General features: G+C 39.5%; 1 protein-coding gene across 1 annotated transcript in view; it reads right to left on the minus strand.

Annotated features, from left to right (window-relative positions):
• Positions 1–16,058, minus strand: part of SSBP4 (single stranded DNA binding protein 4) — a 244,442-nt gene that overhangs the window by 20,105 nt on the left and 208,279 nt on the right. The window contains exons 6-8 of the mRNA XM_072112559.1: positions 1,691–1,774; positions 555–614; positions 395–461 (exon numbers count right to left, since the gene is read on the minus strand). Of these exons, the coding sequence (XP_071968660.1) occupies positions 395–461; positions 555–614; positions 1,691–1,774 (211 nt within the window). The remainder of the gene's footprint in view (positions 1–394; positions 462–554; positions 615–1,690; positions 1,775–16,058) is intronic.

Here is a 16,058-nt window from a genome sequence, read left to right on the forward strand (position 1 = left end):
CTGTACACAATAACTTTATCTATAGGCAGAATATTACAGAGCAGGAGGAGATTGTCCATAGTGTCCTATCTATAGTCATCTGTTATAGACCTGGAGGAATAGGGCAAATTCATATATAGGAGGAATTTATTATTATTTAATTAAGTGGGTGTCAAGAGGAGCTCCATGTGTGACCTCCGTGTATGACTGTGCATTTCAAGCTGTCAGTCTGTGAAAGATCTTTGTCGTGACTATGTAACTGTGTGGACATAGAAATGGCTGTCAGTCACGGATAGGTTCACCCTAACACAGAGATGACTTATAATGGGTTTATTTGCAATTATCAGGAAAGTTATGTGGCTAATAGTGTTAAAGAAACAAAATTAATACAAATTTATTTATGATGTAAATATACCTTGTGGCCGTGTTGGGTCCATGGAGTTTGGCAACAGGGGTTGTGAACCTGGGACTCCTACAGGAGGCTGCAGAATATATATTGACGTTATGATAGTTACCTCATGATACTTTTAATAAGTAGCTATTCAAAAGTGTTGTTTTAATTACTATGAACATACCTGATTTGGCATTCTTAGGGAGGGTCGAGGACCACCAGGATACCGAGGTGACATAAATGGCTGAAAAACAACAGCAAACAATTTGTCAAAATAAATTATATAGATCAATAGAAAATATTTGTGTTACTTATGTGATTATGTTGTAATATAACAACACTGCAATATTATAGAAAAAGACAAATCACCACTTGTAATGCACCTCCCTGCTTCCTCAGTGTTCACCCTTGCCTGCTATATGTCAAAATCTTAAGGCCGCAGGGAATATCAGCTATATGCTGCCACAGGATTTTGCCGGAAGGGGCGAGCACCGAGGGAGCAGAGAGGTGAGTTACAAAAGCTCCAGAGACCTGATGAATCCAGATGGTTGGGTGCCTCAATAGAGCATGTCTGGACATTGCTACAAGAGTGTAGAGGTGGTTGTATCCAAACAATCTTGTTTCTAAGGGGAAACGTGCTACATTTATGGGAAATTATCTTCACACTGGAACATTTTGGCAGATGAATTACATTAAATGTGAATATCCAGATGGGAACACCCCTGTAAATTACCATCTAATTTTACATGAATGCATCCTAATGAACCTGACCATTGATTCCTCATTAGTATCAGAATCTAAACATAATATGATTTTTTTTTTATCACAAACCTGGATCACAGTTTGGGGAGGTAACACCTTACTGTGTCTTTACCATCATCAATTTAATTGATTAAAAAAATTATTGTAAACGATGCTTAAGAATAAGGATGGTAGCCTTCTAGAAATTCAACAATCTTGCATAATACTGCCCAGCCAAGCTAACTGGGAAATAATGTGCTTCCACCAGACAAAAATAAAACTTGCAACTTTGTCCCTTTCAGTATTAAAGTAATTGAGAGGAACTCAGTTGGGAAAGATGTGTAATTAAAAATATGCTCATAGCTACCATGAAGATGGAGGGATCAGATTGATTGCTCTGTGGCCATAACTTGATAAAGTCATTATGTTTCAGTTATTGCAGTAGAGAATGTTATTCATTGGGTATGTCTACCCATAATTGCCTAAGATATTATAAATAGCCCTCAATTCCGTGAGTTAAAACCTTGGTATGAAAGTTTACATCATTGTGCAGGAAGAATTGACATTGCTTGACATTACCTGACTGTGAGGACCCATCATTGGGTTATTGGGGTTGTGCGGAGGTGGTTGTGCATGAGGTGAAGGCTGGGAACCTGGAGGACCCTATAAAATACAGAAAATATACACCAGATCAAAATATGTAACAGACATATAGGAGTAAAGCAGACAAGTAAACATGCTGTGAAGGCAATGTACTATACCTTTGGGGGGTCCACTGTTAAGTGTTTTGACATATAATATCTTTTCAAGTTATATGTTTTTAAGACGTAACACGGGCCGCACAAATCTTAGGCATATATTTGTAATAAGTTTTTATGTAATGTAATAATATAATCTCTAACAGGAGAAATTATTGCAACTTATTATCTATTCCAATTGTAAGAAGAAGAGCAATTCAGAACCACAATCTTCTGTCTAACAAGGTAAACACTTTAAGTTAGTGGAAACTGAATTTTGAAGAACTCATAAAACTTTGATTTGCTGAGAGACTTAGAGACTACCTGCCCTCACTTTTTTACAGTCAGGTGCTTGGAAGTTCTCATGATAACAAATCATAACATATCTCTAAAGAAGCTGTGTCTAAACACCATAAAGAGCATTAGTACACAATGAGTAAGTGGATTGATGATTTTTCTCCAGTAGGAAGTCTGAGGTGTCACCTTAAACCATTTGCTCAGGCCTGTAACAGTTAATGCTGATGCAGATTTATAAAAAGTGTCCTTAAGGTTAGACAGTGCAGAGTTGGGGTAGACAATCTTATTCTGCACCAGATTCATATAAGTGTCTGGTGCTGGGTTATAAATGTGGTGCAGTATAAGACTGTCTTATTATTTGGCTTACTGCAAGTCAGAAAGTTAGGACAACATTCTGTCGGGTCAGGAGTATTTTTGGCGCACAGACCTTTATTGATGCGTTGCCATGCCCCCCAAGGGCCACGCCCCTTTTGTCGAGCTAGTCGTAGGAGTACCAGATAACTGTATAAAATCCTTTATAAATGTGGTGCAGACCCTTTTTTAGTGCAAACTACGACAGAATTCTGTCGTAGACAAATTAATAAATCTCCCTCAGTTTTTACACATCTGTTTATAAAAACAAAGAGCATGTAAATACAAAATGGGACAGCAAGTGTTCCTCTACTGGAGAGGGTATAGGGCAGTGGCGAACCTTTTAGAGACCGAGTGCCCAAACTGCAACCCAAAACCTAATGACTTATCGCAAAGTGCCAGTACGGCAATTTAACCAGAAAACTGACGGTTTAGTTTAGAATCAATTTACACAGGACTGTCTGAGCTCGGATTCCAGCAGTCCAATACACACTGAAACGCCACTTTTACACCATTTTACATCACATAAAAGAGTAATAAAAAGTTATCAAAAGGTCACGCAGTCCTAAAAATGGTAGCAATGAAAACAACGGCTCATTAAGCAAAAAAATCACCCCTCCCCAGCTCCGTGCACTAAAGTTATTAGCGTCACAAGATGGCGAAACTATTTTCTTTTTCGTACACTGTTTTAATTATAGAAAAAGCATTAAAACACAATAAAACCTACAAATCTGGTATCACTGTGATAGGACCGAACCAAAGAATAAAGGAGACAAATGATTTGGAGCAGCAAAAGTATTAAAATCTACAGCTTCCCAGTACACGACATGGAATAATAAATGACAAGTAAAATATGTTACGCAAAATATAAGCCCTCACACAGGTATATATAAATGCACATATAAATTTATAATATAATATGCATATACATAAATACATACATAAAAATACATATGTTACTTACTCTTGCTCAGGTGTATGTTGTTCCAGGGGGGGGATGCAGCATCTGGAGTTCTGGGCAGTTTGGTTATGAGGCATGAGTTCCAGGGGAGAGGGTGATGGGGGGGGGGGGGTAGGCAGTGACTGGAGTTGAGCGGGGGGGGGGGCGTTAGTGAGAGCGGCCGGAGTTCTTGCGGGGGGGGGGGGGGGGGGGTGGTTGAATTGCGATAGCGGGCAGAACAGGCTGGGGTTCGGGCGCGGGGGCAGGGGGGGGTGTGTGCTTGTGGTAGTGCTTGTGGCGCAGTTTGTGCACTGACTTTCGGCCCGGTTGCGGGCGGAGTTTTATGGGAGGTGCGGGAGCGGGCAGGAAATCAGCCTTCCTATCTATCTGTGGAAGCGCCGAAGTAAAAAAATAAATAAATACACTCACCTCAGACTCGGCGTTCCTCCGGCTGATCACTGCAGCACACACGGAGTAAGGTTCCCCAGCGCTGGCAGCGTAATGACATCATTTCGCTGCCAGCGCTGGGACGCTTACCGTCCTGTGTGCTGCTGTGATCGGAGTGACAGAGGAGGCAGTGTCGGCGCCCTGCACTGTCATGGCTGTTAGCAGTATCGGAGCGCAGCTCCGATACTGCTAGCAGCCATGACAACCAGGTGTGGACAGTGGTTGTCTGCACCTGGCAGTGGTTGGGAGGATGGGGCGCGTGCCAGCAGTGAGGGCTCTGCGTGCCCTCTCTGGCACGCGTGCCATAGGTTCGCCACCGCTGGTATAGGGTATGCAATCTATCCCTTGACTGGATGAACATTGCATCTGTGTCTCTAAACATTTTATGTTTCCAGCACTTGCCTACTGCAAATTCCAGCAGGTTATCCTTCTTCATGTGTGTAACAGGGAGCTCTACATGCCAAAGACAAAATAATTGCATAACATTGGTTTATGTAAATTTATGCCTAAAACAGGTAACTAAATGGGAACTGTATGTTCTATAGTGTCGTCACAATGTGTTCATTTATTTTAGTGTCGTTTCTATAAAGACAAGGAATAAGACATATGATACATATTAAAGGGGTTGGTCACAATTTTATTGGGGTAAAAACTTTACTAGGGTAAATACAACACCCTCATAAGGCCACCCAAATAGTATTTACCCTGGTGAGTAAAGCTATCGGGAAAGCAGGACTCAGGATGTCACAGGAATTTCTGGCAGCTTTACTCAAACTTTACAAGAGGGTATATGGGTGACCCTATTGGGGTCTTGTACTACACCCTAGTAAAGTTTTCTAATAGTGGCCAACCCCATTAAATATATTTTTACAAATCAGAAAGAAACCAGTCATCACAGTTTGCATCTCACAACCACTTTGACCCTGAACAACAGAGAAACCTTATACAGTTGACAGATGGGTGTATTTTTTTACCCACTATGTTTGTGCAGTCTGTTTGGCCATAGCAGTAGATATCCAGGGGCTTCCAGGTGTTGGAACCCTAATTATATGACATTGACCTCTCTTTAGGAAGTCATGAATTTCATTTCAAAGTCCTGGACGCATTCATTTATTTTCCTTTTTCCAGTTTATAAAGATCTTACAAATTGACTTTGAATATGCCTGCTAAATTTTACAAATAAAAGTCATGTATATATTGCTGCATGTGTGATCGCTTTTTAAGCAAGTTCATGTATCCAAAGTATTAAAATTACCTCTATCCTACTGTTCAACACAGCCACAAATTTAGAAGAATATTCATGCAACATAGTGTTCTCATGTGACATCTTGCGGCTTCTAAAACTATTTATTGCCTGAGGTGAAGGCATTGTGCTGCTTTTACATCTGGTACATAAGGGGTTACCATGAAAGCATTTGCTTTGATATTTAATAATGCTTCTTCCTGCTGCCTTGCAATTATCGTCCAGGGCTAATAAGAGACATATGGCAGTCACTGGTTTGAGTCTGTGAGCCCAATCCCGCTAGGTACCAGCCCAGCCAATCGTATTTAGGCAAAAAGAAGGGGGATAAATGAAGCAATTAATAAAATCATTTTCTATCCAGCTAAGGAGATAAATGTTTGGCATAGTCACACTGGCCTTCACTAGGCATTTAGCTAGAGATCTGGCAATAGATGGCACTGCAGCCTTTTTCTTGTCTGGAACACAACACTAGGAACATGTTATTCTCACATTTTTGACAGCAACAAGTTTGTTGAAATTTTGTTCTGCTCCTCCTTTCTTTACTGTCTGCAAAACACCATCAAATAAAACATGCCAAGGTTTAGCCAGCATTGGGACAAGAAGTACAAGTCGCCTAAGATTAAATGAATTAGTTTTTAGCTGGAGGAGGTCCGATCTCTATCATCACAGCAGCCTAACCTTCCTGGACAGAAATAATATTTTCTACCTTGGATAATAATCTAATACAACACTTATTACATAAAAAAATTAAAATTATGAACAAATTAGAATTTCTACTACACTGCAGAATGTTGCAGGGATAAAACAAAGAGAAAATGTGCAGTACTACATGGAAATGAAAATAATAAGATCTGTGCACAGTAACTAGGCTTCTTGTAAACAGTTTACAGGGGATGTTATTTAGAAATTGTGCAAAGAAAAGAAAAATTGTAAAAATGACAAAATATGGTGCCTTCTATTATAGAGATTACAATTTTTACTAGCTCACCTACACCCGATGTATGTTAAAAGGTCAAGGCTCATGTCCTCAAGTCTCTGATTCCAGTAAGGGATCAGTAAATCTAATGCCTATAATGTATGGATACTACATCAAAATGGTACTCTTGGTTTTCAAAGTGCATGGACTGTATGGAGGTGGTTTCTGATTTAGATAGCTGCTAAAAAGAAAAAATATATGGAAATGATAAATTATGTTATAAAGAAGATTTGTAGTGATATGTGTGTTTTATAAAAAAAACAAATCCACGCCTAACAGTGCTAAAATTTTATAAGGGGATTTCACAGGCTTCCGATTTTACAGGCAGTGAAAAATGCCATGTGAACATACCCTTACAGACCATATCATCCTTCAAACATGCTTGAATGGCTTGGAACATTTCTTTTCAAAGCAATAAATAATTAACTGTATTTTATAACAGTTTTCTGCACAAATCCTCTACACGATTTGAAGGAAAGCTTGAATTTCCCTAGATCCTACAGTGACTTGTTTCTTCAATGCTATTGAAGGCTTAGTCAGGTGTGTACAGTTAATTATAGCAACAGTTGCAGATGGGACGCAGCATGTCCGTGTCAATGTTCATTGTAGAGACACACGCTGCCACCGCATGAGAGCCTGCACAAGAGCAACATTTACAGCCAGAGAGAGACAATGACAGTCACACGAAAAGTGCATTGCAAAACCCAAAGAACTAACTTTCCACTCAATGGGTCAGATTTATCAAGCAGTCTGAAAGTCAGAATATTTCCAGTTGCCCATGGCAACCAATCACAGCTCAGCTTTCATTTCACCAGTGCTCATGAATATTTTAAAGGGGAGCTGTGATTGGTTGCCATGGGCAATTGGAAATATTCTGACTTTCAGACTGCTTGATAAATCTGCCCCAATGTCCCACATTTACTAAAAATTGTGCAGTTTGTCTATGTAGTGTGCAGAGGACGCCAGATTCAGGATTTGTGGCGCCTGCTCTTCATGAATTTAGCGCTCCCTGCACTGCTCCAACAGAGTGCCCCATTTTTTTTGTTGCACCTTTAACATGGGGTGTGCACCTTTAACAAGTCTGTCGGACTTTGCATGATAAATCTGTTGCATGGTCCAACAGTGCACTAGAACACCCATTTAAGTGCAAATGATTGTTAACGAGCTGGAAAAAGTGATGTGAGCACGAAACGGGCGTCGCTTGAACCATGCACTGTTCACATCACCCCCTCTCCCCTGGTATGCAATATTATTGTAGGAATAAAGGAACATGTCTGAAAAAACACATGACTGTTATTGGGTGAATGTCCTCCCAACCTTTCATTATTGCATACACATTGGATGTTTATATATGTGGATTGTGTTTCTTGCACAATACTATTTCCATATGGAAAGTCCAGGTCTCCGGATATAAGGCTCATTGTCACTAACATAATTGGGGAGTAGTGGCCATCGTAATCTTTATGAAAGGCAGGTTTGTTAAAATGCAAGGGTACCCTTTAATAACACTCACTTCTGCAATGACATTACATTAAACTTTAGGCACAAAACATTGATATTGATAAAGCTCCAAAAGAACTATGTCTCCTCAACTATTAATAAAAAGCAATAAAATTTTTGGTAAAGATTTACTAATTCAATTGTGGCTTAAGATGTGACAACCGGCACCAAAATGTTGTCAGCGTGGTCTTGTCTTATCCTGGCCCTGGTCTTAATAGATGTGTGATTTGCACGGGTCCTGCATACAACTGGATTCTCCTGGGCAGGCTATTTGCAGCCACAGGAGATTGAACCTAAATATCTAGATTTTTACCTACCAGTACTAGGCGAGTATGTATAAATGTATACTAAAAGGAGACTCTTTTTGTCATACATCTGGAAGGTTATGAGAATGCAAGAGTTTCCAATATATGTACACAGCATAATGCCAAAATACTGTTTATTTTAACCAAAGTGTTGTATCAATGATATGAAGCATGTAAAACCTCAGAAAGAAGTTATCTTTGAAACCATTCCTCGTGCATGCCAGTGCTTTAGAGTGACCTTGGTAATTTACTGAAGTAGCAATGAAGCTTTTACATGTGCACTTCCAAAAACACAAGTTACAAGCCATATGTAGTCAATGAACTGGCCTCTCCTAATCATTATATCATTCTAAAGGAATTCCAACACTCAGATGTCAGCTGAGGCAAACAAGTCTAGATACCATATGACCACCTTAAGGAGGTTGATACAAAAGTTTCCTACTCTTCCTTTCCACTAAAATCCTTACTGCTCCTCAGACGCGAAATATAAACTTCAGATCTGTAAGCAGAACTTTGAATGTCAATGTGAGAAATGTCTTCCAACCCAAGACTAACATGTTATCTGACTGGGCACTTTTAACCCCTTATCAACCCTTTTTTGTTTTTTCATTTCCATTTTTCACTCCCCACCTTCAAAAATGTATAACTTTTATATTTTTACACGTAAAGAGCTCTGTGACAGCTTTTTTTCTGCATAACAAATTGGACTTCATAGTGACAGTAATTAATATTCCATGCTGTGTACTGGGAAGCAGGAAAATAATTCCAAATGCAGTGAAAATGGTGAAAAAAAACGCATTTGGGCTGTTTTCTTGGGGGCTTGGACTTTACAGATTTCAGTGTGCACCCCAAATGACATGTCTACTTTATTCTTTGGGCCGCTGCGATCACGGGGATAACTTTGCATAGATTTTATAAAGTTTTCATACATTTTCAAAAATTAAAACCACCTGTACAATTTTATTTTTCCTGATCTTCTGACGCTAATAACTTTTTTATACTTTGGTGTACGGAGCTGTGGGTGATTTTTGCGATTTTTGATGATGTTTTCAATGCTTCCTTTTTTTGTGGATAGGGCCTAACTTACTTTGTGGAAAAAAGTTTGGTGTTCCCTGTGTACAATTGTCCCTTGTTAAAATGCTGCCCATGCCTGTGCCTATACATAGAACAGCTTTTGCATGCCAAAAGGATGCATGCTGTTGATAGTGGTAAAAAGTAATTTGAACAAACCTTAAAATTTATAAACAACAAAAGAGTTCCCTGGAATGTAAACACTGATGGCTGGGTCTAATGGCTAGGTCACAATGTTTGGCCAGTGTGGGGCCTTCATCAACCCTTACCGATCAGCACAACTAAAGTGCCGAAGCTCCTGCCACTAAAGCACCTCCTTAAATTCCCTTCTCGAAGCACTACAGCACATACCTCCTGGAAAATACAGTATTTTTTCTTTCTATAAAGGGGTTAACAGTACATAATTCAACATAAACAGACAAGCAAATAATGGTTTCCATTCACAGACTCTCAATAAATCAATTATTCATGGCTTCCCAACAAAATATGACTACCCATTCAGTACTATTTAAAAGGATAGATTTTGTAAGGTAACCCACTTATACTGTTAAATATTTTACGAAAGGTCACTTTTGGACGGATGCGTTACACTATAACAGCTGTCAAATAGCTTCTAATGGAATCCTAGAGATCTCCTGAGACATAAATGAGGAGAATAGTAAAGGGAGGAGAGAAGAGCGGGTCAGGGAGGAGGGAAGGCACTGATGGATGGAAGTTGGATGATTAGGATAAATGAACAAGGTAATTACAGTCACATGGTTTACCTGAGAGGTTTAACATTACACTATTCATAACTGGGCTTTTGGGCTTTCAACATTAAGTTGACGGTATCAATGTGATCCATGAACCCAAGAATACTATTTCTAATGGAAGCACTGACCCAGTTCCCGGGTTACATACAAGATAGGTTCTTTAGGTCTGTTCTTAAGTTCAATTTGTATGGAAGTCGGAACTGTATATTTTATAATTGTACCTCTAGAAAAAAAAATTTCTGTCCCTATGGCAATTGGATTTTTAACTTTTTTTTTGCTGATTATTACAGCCTGGGACTATAGTAAAGCATCCAGAGACTTCTCCAAAGGTCACAGTGGGCAAAGAGGTCAGTCTGTAACTAGGGTTCATCTGTAAGTCAGGTGTTCTTAATGGTGTCTTTTTAGTTAATATTGATACTGCTTTTGGATTTCCCATTCACAATAGGATGATTTGATAACTTATCTGCTTCCCTACCAACTTAAAATGCTCTACCCCTGATACTTTAAATAGAAGTTTCTTTTTGCATGGTTCCCACCATTTCTTACATTAATTTGTTCTGGGACGACTGCTGTAGCCTTTTAAAAGGGAAGTTATGAAGTCAATTCACAAGATAAAGAGTAAGTCTCACATCCCTTGGGCAGCATGATGGCTCAGTAGTTAGCACTACAGCCTTGCAACACTGGGGTCCTGTTTTCAAGCCTCATCCAGGTCAATATCTGCAAAGAGTTTGTACATTCTTTCCGTGTTTGCGTGGGTTTCCTCCAGGTCCTCCCACATTTCAAACATACTGGTAGGTTGATTAGATTGTGAGCCCCATGAGGACAGGGACTGATCTGGCAAGGTCTGTGTAGTGCTGTGAAATATGTTGGCGCTATATAAATAAAGGAATTATTGTTATAATCACTGGAAGTGAAGCACTTGAATGGAGCAGTGTGCATGAATTACTGCTACTCCGTATTTCCTGGTCATACATGTGCACTGGTGCTACATTCACATACAGCGAGACCTTTAATAGAGGTAGAGTGTCTTTAGAGGGGAAACTTCTTTAAAGAAAATTAGTAATTGGTTCTGTAACCATAAAAAAGCCAACAAAAAAAGGAGAAAAAAAAGAAGAAAGCATAAATATAAATGCAGGAGCTGTGGGAGGCTTTAAATTATAGCTTATTTTGGGTAAAGAGTCTTCTTCTAGGTCCTGCATAGTACACACAAAGAAACAGATTATCCTGGCACAAGTAGTACATACACTTTACTAATACAGTACCTGCTGGTTGGATATGCCTACAATGAAATAAGGCAGAAGTGTTTTACCAGTGCTGATACAGCCAGTTACATATATCATCGCTAATCTAAACATTACATTGAATATGGTTTAAGGTTGAGATGGTTCACAAAAAACCATTCTGAGGTCAAATATTGTAACCTGAGGAAACACCATACTAAGTTTTAGATCATTTATTGTATTTTTCTACAGTTTTTGCAGGGTAAGTACAGAAAATGTAAAATTCCCTGAAACCCTAAAGATTATTATCCAAGCACCCTCAGAAAGATGGAAGGGATTCCAAGAATATATATTATGATTAATCCACCCATATAATCTTTAAAGAAGACCTGTCACCCTCAAAAATGGCACTAGGAGCTGCTTACTAAAGTAAGTGCAACACCCCTGCCAATACATAGGCAGGCTTGTAGTTGCGTAGAATGCCCTCTCCAGGTAAGGAGCTGTTAGGTGGAGTTACAAACCTTCTATGAAGGTCCTGGAACCTGGTCATTATGTAATAGCAGCTGTAGATCCTGCCTGAAAATGGGTGTAAGGTATTGACCAATGAGTTGGCTGTATTGTAAACTGGAGTGTGGATGGAGAGGTGCTACTATCTGACCAGGAGGATAAAACAACCGGGCAGGGAGGAGCACAAGGTCTTGTCATTGAGCACATGCTCTTTAGCACAAGGTCCAGTCCAGACTATAGGAGTCTGAGAGTGTAGACTTTTGGACACAGCTCCATCCAAAATCTCCCAGCCTGCATCTACTACCAGGCTGGTGTTTTATTCCTGAGGACCCTCTCCACAACCACTCCAGTACCAGAATCTGCTGTTAACCGTTTAGGCCTGTTGCCTGCTACCTGTTCAATAAAGAACCATGAGTTAATTTGCACAACATTGCCTCCATCTGATCCCTGGATATGGCTGTCTACCTCCACGAACTCCCCATCCATTACCCAGGGACCTATCTTACAGACACTCCGGGGTTGCCCCAGGGAGAACCAGTACATCAGCCTCTCCCTCCTTATTTCTTGCACACTCCACCTGCTTGAGACCTGCCAGGCTGTAGGACAGCCCTCCAGTCCCCATATCAAGCACCATGACATGAGCTGCCTTCAGGCCCCAAGAAAAGGCTAGGCCGCTGTGGGGGATGTTGCATAAGCAGCTCCTAGTACTAAAACAGTCGCAGTAGTGTTACACTGCTAATGTTATCGGAACGCTGACTGCACTCAAAGCAGTCTGGCGTATTCATGAGGGGGAGGGTTTAGGGGCGGTGATGCACAGCAGTCACAGCTGGCCTATGGAGCGAACAGGGCAGTCCGGGAAGAGGCAGCGCCTCGGACACCCCCTCATGAATAAATTTCCAGTGTACAGAGCAGCAGTGTTTGTTAGCAATATCGGAGGTTTCTGGTAACGCCACCACTGCTGCGTTTGTTTTAGCACTAGTGCTGTTTTTGAGGGGGACAGGTCATCTTTAAAGTGGTAACCTACCATAAAGTGGTAAGATTACATTTTAAGACTTTGAATGGATCTACATCAACTTTCCTGCCCGTGAATTTACAAAACTGGAAAACAATAACAGTTCTGCAGACTTCTAATTAATAGGACAGGCATATAGCTAGATTATGACAGACATGTCACCCAATGAAGTATCAGCCACCTGCTTTCCCGGCCTGACCTTCCAGTTGTATTTTGAAATAAAATAGAGCATGGAGAGAAATCCAGGATATCCAGTAATCAATCTACCATATGAAACAGAAAGAAGATTGTGAAATGAGGGGAATGTCCCTCGCTGCTGAGAAAGCCTTCTAGCTTGGCTCATTCTCTATTTCTACACTGGTAATTGCATTTATGCTGGGACAGTCAATCCGTTAAGTAACGTGTGTAATTAGATATATAGACATGGGCGCGCTGATGACAGATCGACCTCACCTACATTATTCATTACAACATAGAATACACATGATCTTGTAGATTCTAGGGTCAGAAAGAATACATTCAGAAGCATAATTACTAGTGATCCAGTTTACGATTACACCTTGAACCCTTCCATGGGCCCAAATATCTACAGTGGCGTCTTGTACCACAAGAAGTACTAATTGTAGGGACTGAAGTACTCCATAAATGCAGACGCACCACAAACATTTAGCTTTCTGGCAACAACTTGTGACAAATAATAACATGACATTAACTTGATGGGAGGCTCGACTCTTGCCATTTGAAAAGAGCTTACATCTTAAGGAACACTTTTCATTATGCTGGGTAGCGAAGTTCATTCTGAGATACTTGAGCTATGAAGAAGTACTTGTAATTGGATCTATATATAAATATGGAAGGCAGCAACACAAAACCCTATTAGCCAGGGCTGGGCCTGTGTTCCCTGAGTTCCATTACTTACACTAAGCATGTCCTGATATCTATTAATACATGACTCATCTGAAGAATTCACAATGTGACTACAGGAAAGAGGCACTTGGCCAAATAAAATTTTGTATATTGCCTCTCATGGCTGTACATATTTTGCTGACCAACAACCTATTACAACATATTGGGGGCTTTCATTGAATTTCTGACAGAAAACTGCTTTTTTCCCCTTGCTGCACCTTATTTATGAAGTGTCGATGCCACATTATTGGTGCTTTGCCAACACTCACAATTTTTTCTTAATTTAGGTGCACAATTTGGCCACCACTTGAGAATTCAACACATTTCTTGCACTTCTAGTTTTTTAGAGCAAAAAAGCTGTCTATGGAGTTCTATTCCACCTTCATGAATGGAGATACCCTTCTAAAGCTTTTCAGTTGTGCATCAATTCATTAAGCCCTTGCACCACAATCTAACATCAATCTATAATCTAAATTACAGCATTATTCGTGTGACAAAAAGATGGCCCATATGCCACAATTGATAAATAAATAAACTATATTCCTTCTGGAGTGTTTTCTTTAATGAGATACAGGCAGTCCCCGGGTTACGTACAAGATAGGGTCTGTAGGTTTGTTCTTAAGTTGAATTTGTATGCAAGTCATAACTGTATATTTTATAATTGTAACCTCAGACAAGGCTAAAGTACAGTAAATTACCAACATCCAGAGGTCCGTTTGTAACTATGGGTCGTCTGTAAGTCAGGTGTTCTTAATTAGGGAACCGCCTGTATAGCATGATATATATGGTATATTGATAATCTTCATAATATATGGGAAACGCACAATGGCTGGATAAACCGTTAATTGTTGTTCAATTTTCTGTTCCTGGAAATATGCCCTGTATGTGTAAATTACCAAACACTTTGAAACTGTCCTGCTTTACTAAAAGAGGTTTGCAAAAGGGTTTGTAGCATAACAACAGAGTTCAGATGAACCAAACAGATTGGGTCACATTTATCAAAAGTGGCGCTTACTGCACTATGTGCAGTTTGCCTGTGGAGAATGCAGGGTACGCCAGATTCATCAAAAGTGGTGCACGGTCTTCATTAATATGGTGTAAAAAATGGGGGCTCCCATTTAAGGTTATCACCCATCCCACCCCCAAGTGGTGGGGGTAGAGGACCGTGCATGAAAAGATTTTTGAAAAATATTTTACACTTATATATTAGATAGATAGATAGATAGATAGATAGATAGATAGATAGATAGATAGATAGATATATAGATAGATAGACACATGTATAGACATGTATGTCTATTGGTTGACAGTTTTAACAATTTATTCAATAACAAGGAGTGATAGTAAAATACTGTACAAAAAGACCCAGGAAGTGAAAGCCTCATAAAATCATACTCTACCGTAAATAGAGTGTAGAAAACCTGAAAAGAACACAACCTCTCATGGCAGACTGTAAATCATTTCATTTCGCTATGTAACACACAAAGCTATGCCATGGATATACAATATAGAAGTCACACTCATAGTACAGCACTTATGAATCTTTTTCTTTAGCGTCTTGTTGAGTTGGCTTCTGAAACTTGTAGGCTACATTGCTTGCATAACATCAATACATGTTAAATAACACCCCACTACTATTCTCACCTATCCAATTGCAAATACCCTTGCCAAAAGTATGCTGGCATGACTCCACCTTGGTATTGGCTGTGCTAATACCACTCAATTAGTACAAGATGTCACAATGAGCAGTAGAAATGTCTCCACTACATTTACTTAGTGTATACTCATTAATTTGTTGCTAGTAATTAAGTATTAGGAAATCTGATCGGTTAGCTACAGCAATAACACAACAATGATAGCCCTTTAGCTGAGAAAGGCAAATGAAATCACATCTTATAAGGTGGAAGTTAGCCACACTTTTGTATTAATTGTTATGTTATATAATTGCAGTTGTAAAACAGTTAGAGAAGGACCCCACACCAGTTGGATTGACTGATGGTAATCAGTATCAATGGTAATAATAAGATATATAAATAAAGATTATTATTAATACCATTGATAACTTTGCGACTAGGGGTATTAGGAAATTCAGCCAAACAAAACACAATAATATGATTCTTAAGTCATATATTATATATTTTAAAAAAACAAATAAAAAAAGAAACAAAATTCCAGGGAGGCTTGGCACGGTACCCAAAGTAGCGATTCCTGATACAACACCACATGCCGAAAGGGAGAATGGTATGGGGGGGAGGTGCTCCTAAATGTGTCCATTATCCTTGCATACCATACCAGTACCTAATTTTATTTTGAGCTTGAAACCGTTGTAAACACTTCCTTTGACAATTTTCTTTTCCGAAAAAATAAAAATAAACTGTTTTAGTAGACCTTTCTATTGTAGGCTGTCATGACAGTAAGGTATTCAATGGACAAGAACATTCAGTGTCTAACAGTCTAATGGGAAACTGCAGCTCCTTTTCTGTTTCACACCACCATAAATAAAGTGGTAAATCTACATAACCCATCTCTTAACCTTTACATCCCCTTCTTACCTACTGTAAGCTCATCTTGTTTATCATGGGACCTAAAGTTGTTTTTTGTGTTATCAAATGTCCGCAGATACCTGGAGTTGTTAAATTAATTCTGGAATCTGCTCATTCATTGTAAAACGTCCCTGTTATAT

This window comes from Engystomops pustulosus, chromosome 1 (genome assembly GCF_040894005.1).
Source record: "Engystomops pustulosus chromosome 1, aEngPut4.maternal, whole genome shotgun sequence".
NCBI lineage: Eukaryota > Metazoa > Chordata > Amphibia > Anura > Leptodactylidae > Engystomops > Engystomops pustulosus.